The sequence below is a fragment of the Exophiala xenobiotica genome (assembly GCF_000835505.1).
Source record: "Exophiala xenobiotica strain CBS 118157 unplaced genomic scaffold supercont1.2, whole genome shotgun sequence".
In the NCBI taxonomy this organism is placed as follows: domain Eukaryota; kingdom Fungi; phylum Ascomycota; class Eurotiomycetes; order Chaetothyriales; family Herpotrichiellaceae; genus Exophiala; species Exophiala xenobiotica.
In genome coordinates, this window is record NW_013562493.1 from 1,199,750 (window position 1) to 1,223,165 (window position 23,416).

General features: G+C 52.2%; 10 protein-coding genes across 10 annotated transcripts; 4 read left to right on the forward strand and 6 right to left on the reverse strand.

Moving 5' to 3' along the window:
* Positions 1-629: 629 nt before the first annotated feature.
* On the reverse strand, positions 630-2,243 carry PV05_02635 (uncharacterized protein; the record flags this gene model as incomplete). The annotated part of the gene is made up of 1 exon (XM_013463215.1): positions 630-2,243. One exon carries the CDS (start codon positions 2,241-2,243, stop codon positions 630-632), a length of 1,614 nt encoding a protein of 537 aa, XP_013318669.1.
* Positions 2,244-3,078: 835 nt separating this feature from the next.
* PV05_02636 (transaldolase) lies at positions 3,079-4,098 on the forward strand (the record flags this gene model as incomplete). The annotated part of the gene is made up of 2 exons (XM_013463216.1): positions 3,079-3,160; positions 3,212-4,098. The coding sequence occupies 2 exons, from the start codon at positions 3,079-3,081 to the stop codon at positions 4,096-4,098; spliced, it is 969 nt and encodes a 322-aa protein (XP_013318670.1).
* A 687-nt stretch (positions 4,099-4,785) lies between these two features.
* On the forward strand, positions 4,786-6,024 carry PV05_02637 (uncharacterized protein; the record flags this gene model as incomplete). The annotated part of the gene is made up of 1 exon (XM_013463217.1): positions 4,786-6,024. One exon carries the CDS (start codon positions 4,786-4,788, stop codon positions 6,022-6,024), a length of 1,239 nt encoding a protein of 412 aa, XP_013318671.1.
* Positions 6,025-6,316: 292 nt separating this feature from the next.
* Positions 6,317-8,384, reverse strand: PV05_02638 (uncharacterized protein; the record flags this gene model as incomplete). The annotated part of the gene is made up of 5 exons (XM_013463218.1): positions 6,317-6,778; positions 6,827-7,193; positions 7,247-7,300; positions 7,352-8,110; positions 8,173-8,384. The coding sequence occupies 5 exons, from the start codon at positions 8,382-8,384 to the stop codon at positions 6,317-6,319; spliced, it is 1,854 nt and encodes a 617-aa protein (XP_013318672.1).
* A 2,124-nt stretch (positions 8,385-10,508) lies between these two features.
* On the forward strand, positions 10,509-11,373 carry PV05_02639 (uncharacterized protein; the record flags this gene model as incomplete). The annotated part of the gene is made up of 1 exon (XM_013463219.1): positions 10,509-11,373. One exon carries the CDS (start codon positions 10,509-10,511, stop codon positions 11,280-11,282), a length of 774 nt encoding a protein of 257 aa, XP_013318673.1. The 3' UTR covers positions 11,283-11,373.
* PV05_02640 (uncharacterized protein) lies at positions 10,622-12,547 on the reverse strand. The gene has a single exon (XM_013463220.1). The coding sequence runs from the start codon at positions 12,403-12,405 to the stop codon at positions 11,392-11,394; it is 1,014 nt and encodes a 337-aa protein (XP_013318674.1). The 5' UTR covers positions 12,406-12,547; the 3' UTR covers positions 10,622-11,391.
* A 723-nt stretch (positions 12,548-13,270) lies between these two features.
* PV05_02641 (uncharacterized protein) lies at positions 13,271-15,889 on the forward strand. Its single transcript, XM_013463221.1, has one exon. It carries the CDS (start codon positions 13,379-13,381, stop codon positions 15,050-15,052), a length of 1,674 nt encoding a protein of 557 aa, XP_013318675.1. The 5' UTR covers positions 13,271-13,378; the 3' UTR covers positions 15,053-15,889.
* Position 15,890: 1 nt separating this feature from the next.
* On the reverse strand, positions 15,891-17,998 carry PV05_02642 (uncharacterized protein). The gene is made up of 2 exons (XM_013463222.1): positions 16,853-17,998; positions 15,891-16,776 (listed from the first exon to the last, which is right to left on the reverse strand). The coding sequence occupies exons 1-2, from the start codon at positions 17,903-17,905 to the stop codon at positions 15,925-15,927; spliced, it is 1,905 nt and encodes a 634-aa protein (XP_013318676.1). The 5' UTR covers positions 17,906-17,998; the 3' UTR covers positions 15,891-15,924.
* A 237-nt stretch (positions 17,999-18,235) lies between these two features.
* On the reverse strand, positions 18,236-19,959 carry PV05_02643 (uncharacterized protein; the record flags this gene model as incomplete). The annotated part of the gene is made up of 2 exons (XM_013463223.1): positions 18,236-19,266; positions 19,313-19,959. The coding sequence occupies 2 exons, from the start codon at positions 19,957-19,959 to the stop codon at positions 18,309-18,311; spliced, it is 1,605 nt and encodes a 534-aa protein (XP_013318677.1). The 3' UTR covers positions 18,236-18,308.
* A 1,201-nt stretch (positions 19,960-21,160) lies between these two features.
* On the reverse strand, positions 21,161-22,882 carry PV05_02644 (uncharacterized protein; the record flags this gene model as incomplete). The annotated part of the gene is made up of 4 exons (XM_013463224.1): positions 22,754-22,882; positions 22,380-22,706; positions 21,875-22,328; positions 21,161-21,830 (listed from the first exon to the last, which is right to left on the reverse strand). Exons 1-4 carry the CDS (start codon positions 22,863-22,865, stop codon positions 21,161-21,163), a joined length of 1,563 nt encoding a protein of 520 aa, XP_013318678.1. The 5' UTR covers positions 22,866-22,882.
* Positions 22,883-23,416: the final 534 nt, after the last annotated feature.

A 23,416-nucleotide genomic window follows, 5' to 3' on the forward strand; every position in this document is an offset into this window, starting at 1 on the left:
GGCACGAACGAGCACTTGACCTGGGTATCAGACAACTCTTCCAATAGGACTGGGATATCGTGCTCCGGCAAACATAGACCTCCATGATGCATGGCCATGTCGAAAGGTGTTGAGGATGAAAGAGAAGACGGAATTTTGGAGCGCAGGAACATTTGGGTGCTGGGTGATGCACGTGACCTCTTAACAACGTCTTGCGGGCTACGACTTTCTCTCATAGCGTTCTATGTACCACCAGCAAATCCTCGAGGGCAGACTCCTGTTGTTTTCTCTTCAAGCCGATCTTAAACTACTGCCCACAGATGAAGATATCCGTATTTCGACAATTGTCCCGGGCACAGTCTTGAATGGCGACAGATGCGCTGAGATAATCTCGATTCGTCCTTGGACCCAGTATTCGAGAGAGGACAGCATAACATGGTTGAATCCAGCGTTTTAGTGCAGGGTTTCTGCACCTAACTCTACAGTAACTGTGCGTGACAATCTTTCGATCGAGGACCAGATACGACGACCGGTCTCCTTTTTCCAACAGTCCGGCACTCTTATCCTCCTTTCCACCACTCTGCCTAGAGATCAACAATGCAGCTTGCTCACACGTTGTTTTCCCTTTCCCATTCGGCGATTCTCTTTGTTTACACGTGTTCATTCTCGCTGACGTGGTGGCTGTTCGTGGAGATCTGCACTTTCTCAGAGTCTGCGTCCATCGTTCCGGAAAGGGCCTGCCCACCCACATGACCGTCCTTCATGCCATGGACACTATCTTCCGGGCCATTGGCTAGGTTCGTAAACTGGTGGTGCCGCCACTGCTGGACAGGGATGCGCTCCTGGAAGAACATCTCGACTTCCAACAGGCTACGGCCGGTAGTCTCGCCCACGCAAAACCAAACGTACGCCAAAGTAAGGCAAGTCGTGCCGGCATATACAAATCCCAGCATCGGGCCCAGTCCACCGTCGTAGTAGATATACGGACTGGTGAATGCAATAACCCAGACCGTGAAGAAGAAGGAAACAATGCTGGCACTCATGATCTTGTTCCTGTTGCGGCCAACAGCCGACTCCGAAGCGATGGTATACGCCAGAGGGCCGTGGCCGAAGTTGAAAGCCACAATGATGATGTAGGAGATGACGACGATGGTGGTGCTGTAGCTTGTCTTGGTGTAAGGACCCGCCCCCAGTCCACCGATGATGATATACGCCACGAGCATCATGGAAGTTGTGACAAGCAGATTTTTGCGTCGAGACACCTTGTTGCCCAGCACGACTGAAACAGCGACTGCCACAACTTGAAGTGTGTTGGTGATCAGGGAGATGGTGAAGGCCTGTTTGATGCCGATGGATTGGGCGAAAACAACACCGTAAGAGTAGAAGAACTGAATGCCGTTGATCTGTTGGGCCACCATTGCACCGCACGAGTATAGGAGCTTGCGCCTTTCGATGGGGTCTTTGACCAGGGAAATCCAAGTCGACTCGGTGCTCCGTAGACGCTCCGCCTCGACCATTGCTGCTACTGCTGCCATGTCGTCGTCTGCGGTGTAAGATGGCGCGCTGCGATTGATCTTGGTAAACGCCTTGCGCGCCTTTTCCGGTTGCCCTTTGCGCATGTACCACACTGGAGACTCCGGGAGCATGAGCAATCCCAGCAGCATCAGCAAGGGCAACAATGCCAACAGACCCATGGGAATCCGGTACGAGGCCGTCGAGGAGATAGATTCGGTACCCTGGGTAATGCCGGAGCCAACCAGCTGAGAGCATGACTGCAGGAATTGGAACATCATCAACGCCGGCCCTCGAATGGCTTGTGGAGCCACCTCTCCAATGTACAAAACGCTGGTCACTGTGAATTGACCGATCCCCAAGCCGATCAGGATACGTCCAAGGATGATAACGCCCATGGAACCTTGGTCGGCAACCTGCGCAATGGCACCACCGATGATGCAGAACGAGGCGCAGAAGAACACGCCCCTTCTGCCGAAATGGTCGTTAATGGGCGCAGCAAAGAGCGCACCCAAGAGCTCCCCAACGTAGATAATGGACGATGTGAGAGAGATAAAGGTCGTAGTCAAGGCAATGTCGCCGGCGTTGTTATGAGTGGTGCCATAGTCAAGGACGAATCGTTTCATGCCCAACACTCCTGTGTAATAGATTTGATCGTAGCCATAGCAGAGGGCTCCCAGACTAGAAATCAGGCAGAAGACCAGGGCCCATTTGTGATGGGCCCATTGCATATTGAAGAGCTTGCCTTGCATGTTTGAAACTTGTTGACCAGGCGGTGTAGTCAGTCGAGGACGGAGATTTCTTGCTTGACTCTGCTCGTGTTGTTGGACTGAACGAGAAGCAAGATTGGAAGGGATATCTCGCCCTTATATAGAACGCAATGCTGAGTGTGGCTTGATGTTGTCAAAGCACTCCTCCCTGATTGAGGTGTCTGGACCCGGAGCGTGGACTGATAAACGGCAGACGTCCTCAGCGTAGAGCGTGCTTGTACACGTTTCTGGGCCCCATGGGAGTCTAATCCCCATTTCCTGGGGCACCACAATATAACCAAGTCAGCGCTTCGGAGGCTTCCCCGATTTCGTGACTTTTGCAGGATTTGTTCCACTTCTTGGATAAATGATGCACGCGAGTGAAGGTTCCAAGTCCGATATTGGCTGCTGCAGAAGGGAATTTGGCACGCCACCCTTGAAAATTGCCGTGGATCCTGTTGAAGAATCTTCGGAAGCTCCCCCGATCGCTGCTCCGCCTCGTTGCTCTTCTTGTGGGTCTGAGCTTCCTTGAAAACTCGGGGGCTTCGGCGGGGATTATCCAATGACATTGTTGAAGCCATTCTCAACCCGCTGTATGAATCCACTTGATGGCCAGCCTAAGGTCCACGTGAAGAAGGGTGCTTCATAGAATTCCCTATGATTGGGGGTGCCTCGAACAATCACACGACCATATGCGTAGCCCGTCCGATCTCGTGGCGAAGAGACCGCAGCGCCGTATGCTCCATGGTTCGAACAGATATCGCCTTGTATCAGCCCCTTGCACAGCTTCCTAGACGATCGTCGAGAGAGGTCTGTCAATATCTTTCCACTTGTCACCATGCCTTCCAGGAATCCGTCTGCGCTGAAGGCTTTGCAAGCGACCGGTACAGTCGTCATTGCTGATACGGCCGACTTTCAGCGTACGCCAGCCGTCCTCACCCAAGCTGGGCATCATCACTGACAAACTCCAGAAATTGCCCGATTCAATCCTTCCGAGGGCACGACCAATCCTTCCCTGCTCTACTTGGCCGCCCAGCAGCCGGCATATTCCAGGCTCCTCGACCGGACCATCAAGTATGCCAGAACATTGTCGGCATCGGAAGCTGAGAGACTCGAACGCGCAGTCGAATATCTCGCTGTGCAATTTGGTAGTGAGATACACAAACTGACCGGGCGCGTCTCCACGGAGGTCGATGTCAGCCATTCTTTCGACACTTTAAAGACAGTCGAGGCGGCCTTACGAGTGATCGAGCTCTATGCCGCTGAGGGTATACCGAAGGAGTCGGTGCGAATCAAGATCAGCGCGACCTGGGAAGGCGTTCAAGCTGCGCGTATACTCGAACAAGAGCATGGCATCAGTGTTCTTGTCACAATCGTCTTCGGAATGGTTCAAGCCATCACCGCCGCCGAGGCTGGTGTGACTTGCATTGCCCCTTACATTGGCCGAATCAGTGACTGGCACAAAGCACATGGTCACCACAGTCCAGACGACATGGGCGTCAAGAGCGTTCAAGACATGCAGAATTATCTTAGGAAATATGGTCACAGAACCCAATTGATGGGGGCCAGCTTTCGAACCCCGGATCAGGTCAAGAATCTTGCCGGCGCAGATCTCTTGACCATTGCCCCGGCAATTCTCGCCCAGCTCGACAAGAGCAACGACGACGTTGTGCCCCGACTTACTGCAGCGTCTGCGCAACAGGCAATCATGCCACAAGAGACATACATCAACGATGAATCCAAGTTTCGGTGGGCGTTCAATGGTGACGCATGTGCGGTGGAAAAGTCGGCCGAGGCAATGCGCAGATTTTCTGAAGACACATTTGCGCTCAAAAAGTTATTGTCAGCGTTGTTGTGAGCAGCAGACCCTACCGTGCCTCGTTGGGAAGTATACAGTGGTTGTGAACGTCAATAGAAAGGGGTCGAACTGGCTTGCCATCAGGTGACAGAGTCCGCCACAGGACAACGGCTTTAAGACACGTACCATAATAAGATTGATCCAGACCTTGCTCCAGCTCCTCAGTCTGCTCATCCTGACGACCCCAGTGCTGGGGAGTTGGCGGTTGTGGGTCAGTGCAAGTGCAGTGCCGAATCCAGGTACATTCGCTTTCGGACAGTCCAGTTGCCTTTCGTACCATTTCGCCGGGGAAAGGTCCTGCAGATGTTGTGAAGATACAGTCTTGCGGACCACGGCCAAGAACGTTTGCAGGAACGAGTCCGAAAGCTTGGGGCTGTGGTACCTAGGTAAAAGCTCCAGGTCAGATTGGCCAAGCTGGTCCCAGGGAAGCAGGGCTCGGGGAACAATCCGACGGGAATCTCCTAATGCATTCGACAAACCAGTTGATCACCACATGACATGGAAGTCGACCCGGCTTGCCTCCATAACACCAACGTGGCTATGCCGACTTTGCAGTTGGTCCTACTGCACAATTGAGGTCCCTTGGTCGTTCATCATTACACTGGAGAACTTGGCAATCTCATATATAGATTTGCTCCTGCTCATCTGTGGTTGATCAAGTCAAATCACTGCTCATCATTCTTCATCATGCCATACATTCTTGGTCTGAACAGTGGTTCTTCTTTTGACGGCGTCGACGCTGTTCTATGCACCATCGACCTTGCGGAGGATGGGCACCCCAGCCGTCCGAAATACGTCGACGGGCTTTCAGTGGACTGGCCGGCCGACCTTCAACCCCTTATTCTTCGGGCTTTCACCAATGACTTGACCATCTTCGACTTGTGCAGGGTCAACTATGCGGCGGGAGCCCTCTTCGCCGAGGCAGCCAATGCACTGCTTGCAAAGGTTGGACTGAAGCCCGAGGATATCGATGTCATCGGCTACGACGGACAGACGATCTATCAGGAACCACCAGACAGGCCCAAAGAGGCTGCCTTCCTCCAAAGTGGGAGCACGAGCTTAGTCGAACGCTGGACCAAAGGCGGTCTCCCTTGCGGCTTGTTCATCGTGGAGTCGGGTGTCGTTGCAGCTTTGACGAACATCACGACAGTAACGCAATTTCGGCCAATCGACCATGCCCTCGGAGGTTCTGGAGCACCGCTGATGCAATATCTCGACTTCTGCGCGTTTCGCAACGAGGCTCCCATAGTCACTTTGAACATTGGTGGCATTGCGAATTTGCAACTCGCCGATTCGGATCGCCATAAGATGATGGCTTTCGACACAGGACCGGGAAATGTCATGATTGATCATGTCATCAAAGCTCGATTGAACCGGTCGTACGATAAGAACGGCGATGTGGCAGCCAAAGGAAAGGTCATTCCAACCCTGTTGTCACGGCTGCAGACGCACGAATTTTTCCTCCGAAAACCACCTCGGTCAGCATGGCGACTGGATTTTGGTGCTGAGTATGCCGACCAGATCCTGCAAGACTACAAAACAGCGTCGACCGAGAACCTGGTGGCAACATTCACATACTTCACGGCGTGGTCGATCGAGAAGTCAGTCGTCGACTTCATCCTCCCCAAGGCGCCGGTCACAAAGGTTATAGCCAGCGGTGGCGGAACCAAAAATGCAACGCTAATGAACCTCCTGCGAGATAAATTGCCGTCACATGGAGTCCAACTTTGCGTCAGCGACGAGTATGGCCTTCCTGCACCATACAAAGAAGCCATCAAATTTGCCACTCTGGCGTTTGCCTGCAAGAATCAGCTGGCCAACAACATCCCGGCGGCCTGCGGAGCGTCTGCATTTGCGATCCTCGGAAAGATGTCATTCGCTCCAAGATTAGCAAAGAATGGAGGCGAAGTTCCAGAAAGTTTGTGACCCCTAGATTGTGGTTGCCTTGCACATACTGACAGCAATGTAGGTGTCCGGGTACACCATTCACAGGCAGCGCAGACCAACGGTATTCATTAGCACTCCTGAAGCAGAGTCGTTAGGGGCAGCATGTCAACTTCCGTGTATTTTCATAGTCGGCGTTCTGCCTCCAATTTGAGAGGATCGGGTTGTGTGATTGAGCTGCCAACTTGCATCATGCCAGCCGATCAGGTTTGCAGCAAAAGTTGAAGAGTGCTTGAGGCGAGCAATGATAGTGAACCCCTAAACGAGAATCTGCTCAAGGTGTTCGCTGGTCGTTTCTCTGCAAGTTTTGGCGGATGTTTCTAAGTATGTGCAAAGTCTCCTTGATATTTGCCGGTCGATTCATACCTTGCTCAAGGACGGCTTCTGCCTCATCCAACAATGTATTGATATCAACACCATTTCGAAGCAGTATTGACATGTCGGGATTGCTTTGGACCTGAACTAGAGTGGCGTGCGCTGCGATCAAATGTTGAAGGTTGCACCAGTTTTGAAACCCGTCCGTGATAGACATACGGGGCCTTTGGGTGTGAAGAAGGACTATCATGATGGCGTTCTGCAAGCAGTCGTAGCATGATTCATAGACCCACGGGTCGTTCTTGGAAGTTTCGAGCTCCGAGGCTGTGGCAGCATGTTCCAGCCTTTCATGCAGGACATAGTAAAGAACTGGACGATTGATCAGGAACAAGGCAGCATGATATCGGAATCTCAGTTCGTCCTAGAACGATCAGTAAACAATGACACTCTGAGCGAGTAGAGCACAAACCATGGTTAGATTCATGGGTTCCTTCGTCAGGAGCAACGCAGATGGATGACGGGGAAATCTCATATTGATAGGTAAGGTCCAGTACCACAGATCCAGCCGCCTTGCAACGTCGGTGAGAAGGACTGCAACATCATAAGGTCGACAGTATGCCCTCTCCAAGGGGTACAGGCTGTCAAGTATGGTGTTTAGATAGCCTCGCAAGCGTAAGTGAGCTTGAAGTTCCTGGGTAGAGTTGTCATCTCCGCAGAAGGTCATTGAATCAACACTGAAGTCGCTCGGAGTACCTATCAAGGCATCCTCACGGAGCCGAATGTCACTGTTACGCGAGAGCTTGCCTGGCACGCCGTCGACCTCCGTCAGGATGTCACTAACCTACACGTCAATGTAAGATTCTCGAGAAAATTTCAATGAGGGAGTTACCTTTCAAGGAGGAAATATAGATGAAGCCATGCTTCATATTGTGCCCGTGTAGCACTCGACCACGGTTAGATTGAAGGTACAATATTGGGGTTCGAAATCACTTACAGGTCTCCTCGCATCATTGGAGATGCATTATGGATCTGAGGTTCAAGGCTCTGGAGGAGGCCCAGAGCATGAAAAGGTCGACCGTAGACGTAAAGCAAGCATATTACAAACAAGAACTTGAATGGCAAAATCTGAGGGTTTTGCCGGGATTGAATCATCCACATTCGTCCCAATGCGAATTTGAAGCAAAGGTCGGCTTGCCTGCTCAGGCTCACGTTCATCGACGTAGAAGACAGGTGCTTGAATGCCACTGTCTGTACCAGTAGCTCTTCTGCAGACTGAGTTTCGAATTGTAATCGCACGTCGTAGCCAGTAGAGAAGTCCGAGTATCGGTTGAAGAGGCCGAGACAGACTTCCCTTGTGAGACCGCCCGTGGTCAAGAGATGTCTAAGTATGAAAGGCAATTGCGAAACGTTTTCAAAGAGCGCACTGATGCTGCTGGTCGCTTCCGAGACATGAATCCCGCCAAGATCAGTGGTGTCGAAGTTATTCTCGAAATTGAAGGTATCGGCATCGTCCACATTCTTGAAAAATGTCACAGGCTCAATATCCAGGTTTGCGAGGCTGATCCGAAGCTTAGGCCAACAATGGAAGAGTTTATGAGCCGAAGCATGGTGGAAGTCGGGCATTTTGGGCCATGCGTTGTCGCTAGAGCCTTCTCGAGCACCGCGTTCCGCAGGAGGAGCGACTGGTATTGACTGGTCTATGGACTGCAGCCTCGCCTCGATGTTGGACAAGCGAGTCAAGACGGAAGAATTGCTAGAACATATGGTGAGTCGTGGCATTCGCTGCGTATGTTGGCCAAGCGGTAACGGACTTACCCTTCCAAGAAGGCCACAGGAGACCGGTAGACGCATGCCAGTCCCATATTCTCGCAATGAGAGCAAGAGGGATGGCGACCGTCACATCTTGATTTTCTCCGGCGACAAGTTTCACACGCCAGTTCGGTCTTGTTACGTTTGGGTCGCTGTCGGTTCGCTGGAGCAGTCTCCGAAGACATATCCTGGTCTTCGAGCATGATGCTTCCAAGCATGGACTGACGTTTTTGCTAGGGTTAGGAACCTCGAGGGAACGCTTTCAGTAGTCGCAAGAATCATCTCAAGACTCAATACTGAGTGCCGACTTGTCGATGCTGAGGTGGTCGCTCAGGCGGAGCTCGTCTCCAGTTCTGAGGAGAGGTGGCCAGTAGATACGGCACGCGTCATCGAGATCTGCGAGGTTCTACAGAGGGTGTATGCAGAGATGGTGGAAGAGATGAACCAGGAACCAACTCTGTCCAAAGTGCTTCAAAAATGACCTTACCTAGGAAGTCGTCGTGAGGGGCGGACTGTGGGCTAGTTTAAATAGTGGCGCGGGGACCTAGGTACCTTAAGTACCTTAATTAACTCGGGCAAGTTAGGCGTAGGACGTGAAGCAAGATTAGGCGTGCACTAGTTAAACCGTTAGGCCGTTAGGCGCAACTGTGACCTGCAGCATCTTATTAGTCTCAGCCTTCCCCCCACCGGTCCCTGCGCTTCATACTCGTATCATACCTCAATTTCATCGTGATGAAGCACAATTCGCAGATGGCTTTGCCTCGTGAAGCCAGACTTTTCTACCCTGCTCACGAAGAGACATTGAGAATCACCTCGTGAGCAAGCAATCCACTTCAAGAACGACTCAAAACGTTCTTCTCAGCCAATTCGCACCACCCAGTGCTGTCCCCTGCAGCTGCCGCGTTCTTCAACAACGCTAGGGCAATCTTATCATCCTCTTCTCGACCATCACTCAATCCCTACGCGCCTTTGCACGGAGAGTCCCTCGCTTCTCTTCGTCTCGTTCCTGGCAGAGCCCACGCATACTGGCAGGAAACAACCAGAATGAGCAGGCAGAATCATCCGTCTTACCGTCCTCCAGTCCATCCACAGCAACAGCTCTGACTTCCACCGACGATGACCTTCCCACCACCCCGAACCCCTATGAAGCGTCAGCCTACCAGACTGACTGCCCCTGACCCGCCGATACCGTGACACGAGCCCAAACTACTGCCATCGTCCTGCTGTATCAGAGGGCAACAGCGCTGCGGCGACAGGACCGCCTGCTGAAGTGGTGATAATACCTCGGCGCAGTCGACGGCATGTCTTAGCATTCGGCAGCAACAAAGGCCAGGGCGTCCGCAAAGAGCCTGGTTCCGATCTTGGATATCGGCCACAAAATGAGCTGTTTGACAAGGGAGCCTGGGGACCTCGCATGGAGGTGAGCTGGACCTTTGTACAATGGGCAAGGATTGAGTCCTTGGAGACAACAGCTGTATCAGATGGTTCATGACCGAAGCGCGAGGGACAAGTCGTCGTGACAGGTCAAACCGCCTGCTTGGTATTCCCGGCGCAAGCGTCGACCCTCATCCTTCAGACGCGTACGTTGTCTCCTCTGTGCTCCTCCTACGATACCGCTGGGTCGTAAATGGCGTAGGGATATTGTGGATATGAACATCTGCCCAGACCTTTTGTAAACTTCAACAGCCACGACAGTCACAACGTTGTATGTACCATCACCCTACTCCCAATTGCTGTTTCACAACCCCGCTGGCCTGCTTGACATCGAAAGGGAAGACACAGCGTTGTAGCATGGATCTTCCACGAGACAACAAAAGCTTCCCTAGCGACAAATGAATTCATCAGCAACCGGCATTTTTTGGAACAGAGGGGACGATATTGGACTTGCTTGCATGCTTCGTGGTAGCAAAGAAAGCCTGAGAAGCAGGGCGATATCAAGGGACAGATATCACGACGTCTTAAAGTAGTTGTGATGACTCTCAATATCATGGATTTTCCATTCCAATTTATTCCTACTGTCCTTTCGTCGCATGGAATTAATCGATAATATAGTCTGGCCACGAATCTGTAATACTTACGCATACTCTCCCCTCTCATCCTCCTCCGTTCTTGCTCGAGCCTTTACGCTGTACGACTTCTCACCCAACGTGAGATAGGAATTCTCTCGAGTATGGACTCCCCCACAGACGTCCACTCGATCGGTCCGAATTGGAGACATGTCAGATCGAGTTTCGAGCTCTTTACGGCGGTAGATGGGTAACACAGTGGACTAATGGGACGCCTGATCCTGTTGACTTGTTATACTCCATGTCCGATCCCAAGAAAGATCTCTTCATCCAACCATGAAACCAACAATCCTGCTCGTGCCGGGAGCATGGCACTCGCCAGCATGCTACGACGACCTCATTACGATCCTACGACAACACGGGTACCAATGCGAGACAGTCACTCTGGCCACCGTCGATCCTGTTGACCCTGCAAACACGAACGCAGACTCGGATGTCATGGTCATCTCAGATGCCATTGAGAAAATCCTTACTGGAGGAATTGATCTTGTTCTTGTTGCTCATTCATATGGTGCAATACCCGCCTTGAGCGCAGCCTTCTCGTTTGTTGACCGACAATCCCCTGGCATCACCGCAATTGCGCTTATGTGCTCTTTCTTATATCCGCCTCAAACCTCCCTGATCATGTCGCTTGGAAATCAGCCTGCTCCATTCCACAAGATCGACGGCACCGGCCATCTGGTCGATGTAGGCGAGCCAGGACCAGAAACGCTCTTCTACAACGACTTGTCTAGCGAGGATGCGGCACGCTGGAGTGCACGTCTGAAGCCTCACTCCTGGCACAGCAAACAAAACCCACCATCGGCTGCGGGCGTTGGCTGGTGGGAGATACCGACAAGTTACCTTATCTGCGAGAAAGATGGCGCCATTCCCGCACCCTTCCAGCGCAAAATGATAGCAGACGCCAATGAAGCTTTGAAAGCGAGAGGATCAACAAGGACCATTAGACAAGAAATTGTCGACAGCAGCCATAGCCCATTTCTGAGCATGCAAAATCGAACGGCTGATTTTATCCGTCGTTCTGCTGGAGAGAAAGTCCTCGGGGAATGAAACATCACCGGATGGTGTGGAGGAGAGAACCACCCGGTTTGGAAGGGGAAAGTGATGCGTCCGTGTGTTGTTACACACAAAGGACGCCAGGTACAAAATGGACAGACGTTCATCTCTTGCTCGCGGCTTGATCTCGAACCATTGCATCGAATCTTCCCTTCGTCAAAGCGTAGAGCGCTTCGGTCAGAGGCATCTTGACCCCATGCTGCCTCCCCAGGCGGACCGTGTTACCTACGATTGCCTCAACCTCGAATAATCTTCCTTGTTGGACATCTTGCAGCATGCTGATCGCCCTGCCCTGCCCGGTTTCTGCTCTTCGTTTGGCTATGGCCAGCTTTTGTTCCGCCACCTTCTCGTCAATGTTTGGCACTCCAATCTTCCGAGCCAACGCGATGATTTCCAGCATAACAGACCATACAAGATCATACGCGTGCGAAGATGTCCCCAGAAAGTCTCCGTCGGTGCACATTGACAGTGCACAGATTGGATTCCAGGAGCCATTCAGCAACAACTTCGACCAGCGAGCAATTTGGATATCCTCATGGACTTCAGCTTGCCCCCCACCAGCAATGACCAACTCCGCCAACCTCGCAGCAGCCGCCTTGTGGGATGCTGGGGCATGGGCAGGGAACGTCCCTATCTCCAGAAGATTCAGCATTTCCGGATAATGAATAACTCCTTGATCTGTCTGAGTGGCCGGCATGTACACCGCGCAGCTGAGCAAAGGATTGTGGGGATAAACGTGTGCGATTTCATCCTCGATAGCAATTCCATTCTGGGCAAGCACGATGGTGGTCTCTGGCCGCATCGCTGGTCGCAGCATATCCGTCAAGGATGGCTTCGAACCTGGAAAGGATTTGCTCGCAACGAAGATGAAGTCGTACGTGACATCCTTGGGACAGTCCTCGGCCTTGCGAACAACGGACTCAGGACGAAATTGCACATTGCCGAATCTTTTGCTGATAAGCGTGAAGCCATCACGCTTGACCGCATCATAATTCGAACGACATACGGCCGTCACTCTGCATCCAGCTCGCTGAAACTGATACAGATAGACGGCACCGATGCTGCCGGCCCCGAAGAGGAGTATGTCCACAGCTTTCTTACCCGCCTTGACACTCATGGGAGCTGTGCAGCGACGAAGGGAAGATGATGACAGTTCGGAGATCGCCGGAAATAATCTTTCAACAAGTATCACAACACGAGTACCAAATGGATCCTACTCGACGAGACGAGATGGGGGGTTTGCCGAGGTGAAAGAACTGGAATTGGAGGAGCCTGGTTCCACAAATCTCGAAGGATGGGCAGTGCAAACCACCGGATATGCACGGAGATATACGAGTACTACCCAAATGATCGAGCATGTACGACGAGATGCAAGGTGCTAGAGATGGTACGAGTACGGCGGTACTGTTGCCTGACTTGGACGCTACAATCTGCCTGCTCCAGTTAACTAACGATGTACAGCGGACGGCCAGGTGTATCGCGAGAACCGAGACAAAGTGCCGAAGCAACGGACGGACAACGTGCTTAAGGGCGTGGTTGGTGGCGTACGAGGGAAGGTCCACCACTGGCTGGTTAGAAGGCCCCTGGCTAAGGGACAAGCGAAACCGTCATCTCCGCCAATGGAACCCAAGCAACAATCCACCTTATACGCACAAAGGCATCTTTTCCAGATCTGGATTTGAGGAGGACAAGACCTCCGTGGCAAAGACAGCAGTTGAAAAGCCAGCTGTGCAAATCCAACATCCTATCCTTGCTGTGGTAGGCTCATACGCAGAAGGCCCATCGATCTCCTTTGCAGCCCAGATCCACAGTCCACGGTCCTCATCGAATCACCCCCATGACGTGCCCTTTACAAGCATTGTTGACATTGGCGCGGATGGGCGATGGTGCAAAGACCGGTGCCGTATAGCCGAAGCTAGGCTCCAACCGTGGTCCATTATCAATCAACCGCCACCTATCACGCACAGGGAGACCAGGGAGAGGTTCGATCTTTTCTTGTGGCTTTTGTTTTTCGAATATATACGTCACGAAAGGCTTTTCCTTTCCTCACTGCAAAGGTCGACACTGGAACTGCTCGCCAGACCAGCAAGATGGAGGCGATAGAAAGGATTCTATCCCGACCGGTCGCAAAGCCATATCGGTCTGGGAAACTCGATCCTTCAGTCAAACCATACCTCAACGAAAACGGCCACATCGATTTCCCGCCTGGTGACCTCGAAAATCCAAAGGAATGGTCGGTCCGACGTCGATGGTTTTGCACCGTGATAGCCATCATGCTCGTCGTCAACGCGACTTTCGCCTCTTCCAGTCCATCTGGTTGTCTTCGGGGCATCGCAAGGCATTTCGATGTCTCTGAAGAAGCCGCCGGCCTCGTCATCACTTTGTTTTTGCTCGGATACTGTGCCGGACCATTGGTATTCGCCCCAATGTCGGAATTCTACGGTCGGCGATGGGTGTTTCTGGTGACCTTCACCTGCTACAATGCTTTCAACTTCCTTTGCGCGTTCGCACCGAACTTTGCATCTCTACTCATCGGTCGCCTCTTGACCGGCACGTTTGCCAGCGCGCCTTTGACGAATGCTCCTGGAGTGCTGGCCGATCTTTGGGGTCCAGTTGAGCGTGGAAATGCCCTGGCAGTCTTCTCGATGATGACCTTTGTTGGGCCGGCTTTGGGTCCGGTCGTCAGCGGCTTTCTGGAACTCAAGGAAGACTGGAGATGGAATTTTTATGTCTTGCTTTGGTTGGGCGGTTTGACCGAATTCTTGATGCTCATGATTCCCGAAACCCTGCCGTCGGCGGTGCTGATCAACAAAGCTCGAAGAATTCGAGGCACCGGACTCGAGGAGCACGCCACTCTCAAAGCACCCGCTGAGGCGCAGGGCAGGAATCTCAAAGACATGTTCCGAATCGCTCTCGTTCGACCATGGCAGATCCTCTTCGACCCTATCTCTCTCCTGGTGGCGATCTACCTGTCCGTGGTCTATCTCCTGCTCTACATGCTCTTCACCATCTATCCCATTGTCTTCCAGCAAAAGCGAGGTTGGAACTCCGGCGTCGGCGAACTCCCCTTGATCGGTACTGCCATCGGAGCTTGCATTGGTGGTGCCATCGTCTTCTACACCTCATCACGTGACAAGAAAAAGATGCTGGCCGGAGTTGCTCGAACGCCTGAAGATCGTCTACCTCTTGCTATGCTTGGTGGGATCTTGTTTGCCATCACTATGTTTTGGTTTGCCTGGTCTGGAGAGTATAATAGCGTGCATTGGATTGTGCCAACGATCGCCGGCACGTTTCTGGCCACCGCCATCATGTTGATTTTCGTCGCCTACCTGAACTACCTGACCGACACCTATCTCATGTACACCGCGAGCGCCATGGCGGCAAACACCATCTGTCGATCTGCCTGTGGAGCTGCCGCCCCTCTCTTCACCCAGTACATGTTCAATGCACTCGGCGTTGGTGGTGGCGGTTCGCTAATCGGAGGAGTGGCATGTCTCCTGGCACCGATCCCGTTCGTCTTCTACAAGTACGGCGAGCGCATTCGACAAAGAAGCAAGTTCGCGCCGACTCCGCCGCCTAAGGCCAACGACGAAGAGAAACAAGACGGTGGCCACGATGTCAATGTACGAGGCTCCCCAAGCTCGAGCACAACCATCAGCCTCAGCAGCAGCGAGTCGGGCTCTCAGTACGGAGACCACCATCCCACGATTGTCGAAAAACCCGAGGAAGAAGTTCCGAATGTAATAGCGGAGACTACACGGTAGTTTGCAACGAGAATTACGCAATATGCAATACGCAAAAACAAATGCATCTCAACCTCGAGCAATACTTTAGGCCTGCGCCTGCAATAACTAATACCGCAAACGGCTGAGCCCACACTCGATTCGACGATAGTCGACAGCGTCTTTGACCACGGTCATGGTATGCTCGAGTGATGACATTTCAGCAATCCAATGCTAGAAACCCGGCACACGGGTTCTACGATGCAGCCTTTTCCTTCAGATCTTCGTACAAGCCAGTCGCATGTGCAGGTGGCTACGGAGATGGGCATGCTTATGTCCGATCGAGGGATGGAGCATGAGACCAGTCTCATGCTCGCATAAACAACCGGCACTTCCGGCTGGGCTTCTCTTGGTCCTACACACCTTCACAATTGGAATTACGCGGGTACAAACCTGGCATTGGCACAAATATCTCGTTTGTTCGGTGCAAAGACCTCCATAGGACGCGGAATTGAAGCGAGTGGAATCCGGATCAGTCCGCGAAACTTACTAATACTGTCTGAATCGACATCTTCCCGTTTCGACGGAGATATCGGGAATCGAGGATGCGATGAGGTGGAGCTCTCCAACAATAGATGCGCTAGAGAGGTCACGATCTACGGCTGGATGGGGCCTCCTACCACTTTGCACGGCTTTAGACATGTACTCGGGGACTGAAAAATGAGTATGATGTTGAGATAGGTGATGTTATCAAGAGGTTGCTCTAGGCCAATAAGGCGATATGCAGATTAAGATCGTCACAAGCATACACAGGCAGCTACGGTTGCGGAACATTGCGAAAGCAATTTAATAGTTACTTGGAAGTCTCAATGAATTGATACCCAACGTGCAACTCAAGATACGGCGCTCAGACCCTAGAAACCCGTCCACCATGTCCGATTGTGGGTCTCTGCATCGGTATCCCAGACTAAAAGACCACTCGAATTCCTCGGCCGTTGAGGCCATACATTCTTCAACCCATTCCAGACCTGCACGGGTCCCGAGTAGACGACATCGACACCCATCGCGGCATATAGTCCTAGCCCCGTACTGTCAGTACGGCTGGGATATATCCTGCTCGTCAAGGCGAAGCGGTCATTGACAAAGATCTCAACCAGCGAACCGTCAACAAAGACGTCGAGCCTGATCGGCTCGAGTGTCCCAGAGACATTGTACGGCTCGAAGAAGCCCACGTACGTGGTATTCAGGAACTCGCTGATGGTTGAGGACTTCTTCCTGTCACATGCGATTGAAGATGTGGCCGGGTCGTAGTAAATGGACGTGAATTCCTGAAAATCCGGAGCCGCGCCAATCGTAAGGCCCGTTCGACCGGATGTGGACTTGATCGTGAACGAGATCTCATAGGAGCTTTTCATGGCTTTCATGAGCATTTGGGACCTCGGACCTTTGCCTTTCCCACTCAATGTGCCGACGGTGTGGTTCATTGCCTGCGAGCCGCCGCGCAGACCTGTGATGACATCTGGAGCGGGACGGGCACCGAGGGTTCGCGCACTGTACGTGCCATTGCCCTGGCGGGTGTACACCGAACTGCTGTTACGCATGGGCGATGGCGGCATGACGTTGGGAGTGTTCATGACGAAGAGTTCTCGTGGAATGGACAGCGCTCCTTGGTAACCCTGTTGGACGACCCCGAAGCTGTCCATGTCTTCCGGCGCCCAACCGATCTGGATACGACGATTGTTCTTCGTGTCGTTGAACGAGGTGATCTGAGTTGGGTCTTGTCAGTGAGACTGCCATGTGCGAGGATATCCTCTGCTATACCGAGGCGTGATCGTGACTTACTGCGTAAAGATTCCCCCAATCCGAAGCTCCCATCGAGAGCGGTTCGAAAGCAATGCTGCCGTTCGGTCGGACACTGACATTTGCTTCGTTCCATACCACCCATGTCTGCTCATGATAGCTCCTGCTTGCTCCCTGGGCACCTGCGCTGAAGAACCAATGTCCTCCTAGGTTGAAGAAGTTCGGAACCTCGAAGTTCCAGCCCCAATTGCCCACCTCATATGGCCGGCCGAGCGAAGTGTTGCCCTTTGGCTCCCACAGAGCTCCCAGGTAGGTCCAGCGTGTTAGATTCGAGGACGGTGCCGTGTACAGAGGGATCCTGGGCCCGACGTCACCAATACCGGATCCAAAGATGGCATAGTAATGCGGTTCCGTGTAGTTCAGCATGGCATCGAGTTCGGGCGAGTCATGGAAGAAGGGATCTCGAAAGCCGGTGATGTTCCAGCCGGTTGGAGGTTGAGATATGACCGGATTCCCACTATACTCCGTCCAAGTGATACCTCCATCGGTTGAATATGCCAGACTCTGACTTTCGGTGCCTTTGAGGTACGCTGCGTCCCAGCTGGTGGGTAGACGGGATACTGAAGTGTAGAATGCCAGCAATGTGCCATCAGCTCCGCCACTCAGATTGACGGGTTGAGCAGTTCCAGAGAAAATTCCCAAAAAGTTGTACTTCTCAGGAGTGTGGTGGTTACTGGTCAGGTTTGTCGTCCCCAGCGATTGCGCCTGATATCCTGACCAGGCCCGGACTTGGTCTGTGGGAAAATGGTCAACGTCGCTCCAAGTTATCATGTCCCGCGAGACGGCATGTCCCCAAGAGATATTTCCCCAGCCAACATGGTTCGGATGCCACTGGTAATGCATGTGATACAATTTGCCGTTTGGGTCATAGAGTGGTCCACAAGGATCATTCATCCAGCCAGCTGGGGCAGCAAAATGAGAATATGGCCTCCAGCGTTCGAACAAGCTATTGTTGTCCATTTTCTGGATGGCACTGGACGTCAAGGTCTGGCCATAAGCTACGGCGAGCAGGCCCAAGACCACGCAGAGAATCATGGTGATAGTACTGCGGCATTGCTCAAGACACCAAGACCTGGCGACAACGGTGTATTTGAGGTGCAGAGGGTTGTATTCTACTGTGTAGTAGTGAGGAGAATTCGGGCCTTTTCTGGATCCCTTGGGCGGTCGTAGCGGTCAATGATGTTATACTTGGGGAAGCTCAACGATGATCGATGACGAGCGGGGAATTGGCCGACATCTTTAAGCGAGGCTATCCACATTCTTCATGAGATAGCAAGCCAATAGAAACGCGAACATCGTTGGCCTCAAGCTGAAAGAAAATACTTGAGCACAAGTAGGAAGAGTTTGATCGATACCTATGAGTGTAGAGAGGGGGATTTCCGTACACATTCAACTTGCCCCCAGAGCCGCAACTCCAAGTGGATCGTGCGGTCTTCTTTCAGTGCGTGTACATGAAGAAAGGGTTCTCCCGGTCAGTCTTGTCAGCGTAAGCCAACTGCTGCCGCAACGTCTCTTTCTCATCCTCGCTCATAGCCCCAAGTTTCTCACGATTCTTCCTGTTCAGCCTGTCGTTGCGCCATCTCAGCAAAAGACAGACAAAGACCTGAGCTGATAATGTCGACATGATAGCCGCCTTGCCACTGATATATCCTGGAGCTTCCTCGGCACGAAAGCTCTCTGTCCCGGCAATGTTTCCAGCGCAGTAGAGAACGAGGGTCAGTGCATTGACCGTGACTTTCTTGGTATGCCCACCAAGGTTCGAAGCATTCCAGACCAGGAGGAGCATAAAGGCAGACGTGAACGAGTTACACAGGTAGAGTGCAAACAAAAGGGCGCCCTTGCTTTTCGGCACGCCGCCAGGGTCAAGCCCGATCATCATAGCAAACGCTGCAATAGTTGGCAAAATGCTGAGGATCATCACTGAGCTTCGATCGTTCCATCGGTCACTCAGCCAGCCAATCAGGATTGTCGAAATAGCACCGACAACACCGCCGGGGATATTGAGAATCAGTGCTTGCCTCGGAGTGTAACCAAAGGTTGTCAACAAGATGCTTGAAAAGTTGGGGATCGAAGTCGGCACGCTCAGACACAAGACGCTCACAGCTATCAGCCAGACGCCTGGGTCTTTGAACACAAGTCGTAGCTGATCCGTTTTGATCTTGGCATTCTGAGTACCGGATTGGTTGTCTTTGACTCGTAGCAAGGTGGCCACCTTCTCGGCATCGGTAAATCTCTTTGCTTTGACAGGAGAGTCCGGCAGAAAGATGAAAACAACAAAGCCGATTGTGACCGTAGCGAGGCCAATGGTAAGAAGAAATATCCGCCAACTTGCAAAATGGCCATCTTCAGAAAAGGACGCACCGTATGACACTAGACCGGCGAAGATCGAGGTCAGACTGTGCACAAGTTAGCGAAATCAACTGCAGGGGTGTTTTGTCGGACCTGTTACAAACGTAGACGTAGGAGATCCTCCGTCCCTGTTCGGATTTCTTATACCACATGGCCACAACAAGCACAAGAATGGGGGTCACGCAAGATTCGAAGATGCCCAGAATAGCCCGGCAAATCATCAGTCCAGCGTAGTTCTGGCAAGCTGCGTGTGCGGCAAGAACAGTCCCCCAGAGCATAATGTTGGCTCCAAGGTATTTTCCCAGTCGTGATATGCGCTGGGAGAGATACTGAGTCGGAAATTCTGCCGCAAGGTACCCTATGTAGAAAATCATGGCGACATTCGAGTAATCCTGGCCTACGAGGTGTGTATCTTCCCGAAGGCCCATGACTGCAGTGTAGCCGATGGTGGTCTTGTCCAGGAATTGAAGGAAATAAGTCGCAATCATGCAGGGAAGTATGGCCCAGTCGATCTTTCTCAGAAGTTGCCGGGCTTTCGTGTCATCAGCCAGGATAGCTATGGCCTCTTGGGTGACGGCATCAGCATTTGGGTGATCTCTCAAGAACGCAAAGGCCTCGTCGGCATCCTTGACGTCGATCTGGAGGCTGGCCAAGGCATCTTCAAGATGGATGACTGTATCCTGAACTTGTTTCTCGGCATCAAGATGAGTTTGAGCGACCTCAACAATCTCTCCAGACATGTTGAAGAGTGCTGCTCCAGTAGGTGCTCTATGAGCCTTGTTCAAGCGCCTTGTTCAAGCGCCTTGTTCGTGAGCACAGTCTGCAATATCAGTGGCAGCAAAAGACACTTATATAGCTAGGAGCACGGAGGACATCCGGCATTTGTGTAGGAACAACTGCCGTGATCTGCATCTCAAGATACGCGCCGCTCACCTCAAGCACCGCTAGCTACTTGAATCATACACAAGCAACCTTGGCCTTTGCTTGAAAGCCTGCCGCTTAGCCGTCTTCCCCTGTGGGGAGATTGGGGTCGCGGAGAGCTTGGAGTGGAGAGAATGGAGAATAGGACAGGCTATGCTCATAGCCTCACACCGGCAAGCGAACTGTACAGATTGGCGTGAAGAGTACATCGGTTAGAGCACTGCAGGCATTTGCTATAGGGTCCGAGAACCTCATGCCAACTTCAGTCAGTGCCGTTTCCATTGATGATGGGTAACATTCGGCGGAATCCCGCCAATGGCGAGAGGGACATTTGCAGATGGACCTGCTAATATTTACACCTCGGACCGTGCAGTGTGCTTCCTGTAGCCATCTTGTAGAGTGTCAGGCCGGACGGACTGTGGTGGAATCATCGGCATTTCGAGATCGTGCACTCTGCCACCCGATGTAGGACAAGGGACACGCTAGGCGAGAACGCCAGGACTGCGAGTGACAAGGTTCAGGAATCTCGACGAGGATTGCCGACTCCAGCAGCGAGAGTTGTTGGCGCCTGCTGGCCATTGAGGTCCTGGACATGTTGTTGAGAGTGTAGAGTGAGAGTGAGTGAGACCACGGATTTGATATGGGAGGTCAAACTGCGCTCACAGGCACAATTGGACGACCGAACATGCCAAGGAATTGAACTACTGCAGAACACGCGGAGACTTGTGGTAGTTCCCGAGCCTTGCCATTTGTCACTCTTTCCGCTTCTTTTGTTCTTCCTTCGTATTGATTCATGCGTCTCTACCTAGATACTTTGCTCTACGAAGCTCTCAGATGGCCCACGACCTGGGCTTCAATACCATGGCGATCATTCTCAGTACAACAAGAAGTCCACGATGGCTTTGTCTTCAGTGCGAGATAAGTGCAGGACTTGATCTGCGGGCGCCCGACTCTAACTGAATATTTGCATTGTAGGTACATCTCGGGAGCCAGTATGTCGGCTTCTATCATTTCTGCTCTCTATGAAAGGCTCGCCAGCCTGTCTAACTCACAATGTATTTTCAACAAGATCCTCTCATACCTGTATTCCTCGACGTGTTCATAAGTCTCAGGCAAAACCCATTCTAACAGCAGTTGAGACAATGAATCCATAGTCGACACACTCAAATGCTTGAGAACGTTCACCATCTCAACCACCGACCACGCCCTTGGATGGAGTTGGAGGTTTGGTGTTTCAGCCTGCGTCATGAGCACTTGCCAGGCTTTCTGCGGTGACCCTTCTTGGTCAATATTATGCTCGCGGAGTCTACTTTGAGCCCTCATCATCTGTTTCCTACGTTCTTTCGGCCCCTGGACTCCTTTGTCGCTACCTCCGAGCAGAATGTCGAAAACAAGGAACAAGATGGATAGCAAGGCTGTCGATCTCATCATCCTCCTTAGAGGTGTTTTTTGATCTGTGCCCATCTGCACTAGACGAAGTAAAGTCTGCCTCATCGTGACGAAGGATCTCTCGTGGAGCATACTGGGTTGGAAATCCGGTGACGAAGCAAGTCTCTGTATCGTCGCCAGAAAGTCCAAAAGTCGGGTCAAGCTGCAATAAGAGCCGATCGACCGCCGCTCCATGCTCGGAGGCGAGCCATTCGCCACGCTGATATCGATGGGAGAATATCCAGGAAGGTTGCCCACACACCTATCATGTCAGATGCGTATTCCAAAAGGTTGGCATGCACTCACCAAGCTACTGACCACATCGTCTCCGATGAAAGCCGGCTCAGCCCACCGATATGCTTTATCGACCTTTGAAGCCCGTCAACATGGGTTTGAATGCTCTTCCGAGAAGAGCCTGAATTGTTTATTGGCTTCTGTCCGGGCATGTCGACATGATCCATCGCCAACACCGCCTCATACACCCAGAGGTCGGTCATTGCTATTATAGTATCATCGCCAACGCCATCAGGCTTGTGAAGCTGTTCTTTGAGTCTTTGAATACTTTCAAGCATCAATGTGATGGTTGGGGGAGATGGATTTTGGTGACCGGATTCCAGGTCTTGACAAAGGCTGGAAACAGCAAGGAGGACCTGTCCCGGCAGTTGGCGTTCTAGAGAATGGCGATCCATTGTTGTTGCTGGTGATGAGATGTCACTGAACTGGCTCGTCCCAGCCATTCCCCCGAGGACCACTCGGAACACTTGAGCACAATCAGCTGATCGGAAAGTCCTGATCGATCACCCGGACTTACAATAGTCCAGAAAGTCATGATGTTTGTGGCAGACTCCCATTGAACGCTCCGCATTGGGCAGACGAATTGATCCTGACGAGCTGAATGCTGGTGAAGAATGTGACTCGATTGCTGTGCTTGCATTTGTCCATTGAGACGGCTGTGGTGAAGTTGCCGCTGAGCTCGCAGCATACGATGATCCTGGAGAAGCACCAGTGTCGTCTGCAAAAGCATCCACACGTTCTGGTCGTCGCACCATATCTTCTCGACGGAGCCACGGAAGAACTCGACCTTGAGATCTTGCAGCCAACTGTTCCTGGCGTCGAACGGTATTCCGCTTGCGCAAAACTACCCAGCAATCAGCAACGTGTCTAGAGGAGGACTTGACTCCTCACATTCTTTCATAACATGACGGCTTTTGCATGGACCTGCCTGATCATCGCCATATAGGAAAAGATAATTCGGCACATACTCCGATTCGGAAGTAGGCATGAGAACGGTACTCATGTTGCGCCTGCAGCGAGACTCGTTTGGGGATCGGCTCTCTTAAGAAGAAAGAATTTCGGCTTTTACGGAGAGCAGGGCGCAGTCGAGTTACTATGTATTTAGCGAGGATGAAGGAGATCATGACGACTGGGCACAGCGAAGTCATACATACATATGAACTGGAAAAGAGTCCCTGTCATTGTTACGAGGTCCGTCTTGTCCTCCTGCCGCATACGACTAGGGCTCACCTTTCCCTCGATCAAGACAATCGCATATCATTGGTACACCCCGCGACCCCTTTTGGGAATAAGATGCCCGTCGAATCAGAACTGCGACACGGTCGCCGCCGAGACGGAAGGGTGGTTTGAGCTGTGCATCACAAGTGGCAGCTGAAGCAAGTGCATGGCAGTCTGCATAGAACTTGACCTTCATAAGCCTAGGGCTTACCAACGGCCCACGCCAACACCCCGGTCGAACAGGGCAAGGCGAGAGGGAAGTAGACTAAGACCACTTGGACTCGAGGTAGTTTTGGGAAGCCAGTGGAATTCACCGGGAAAGGCACGAGCCTGTTG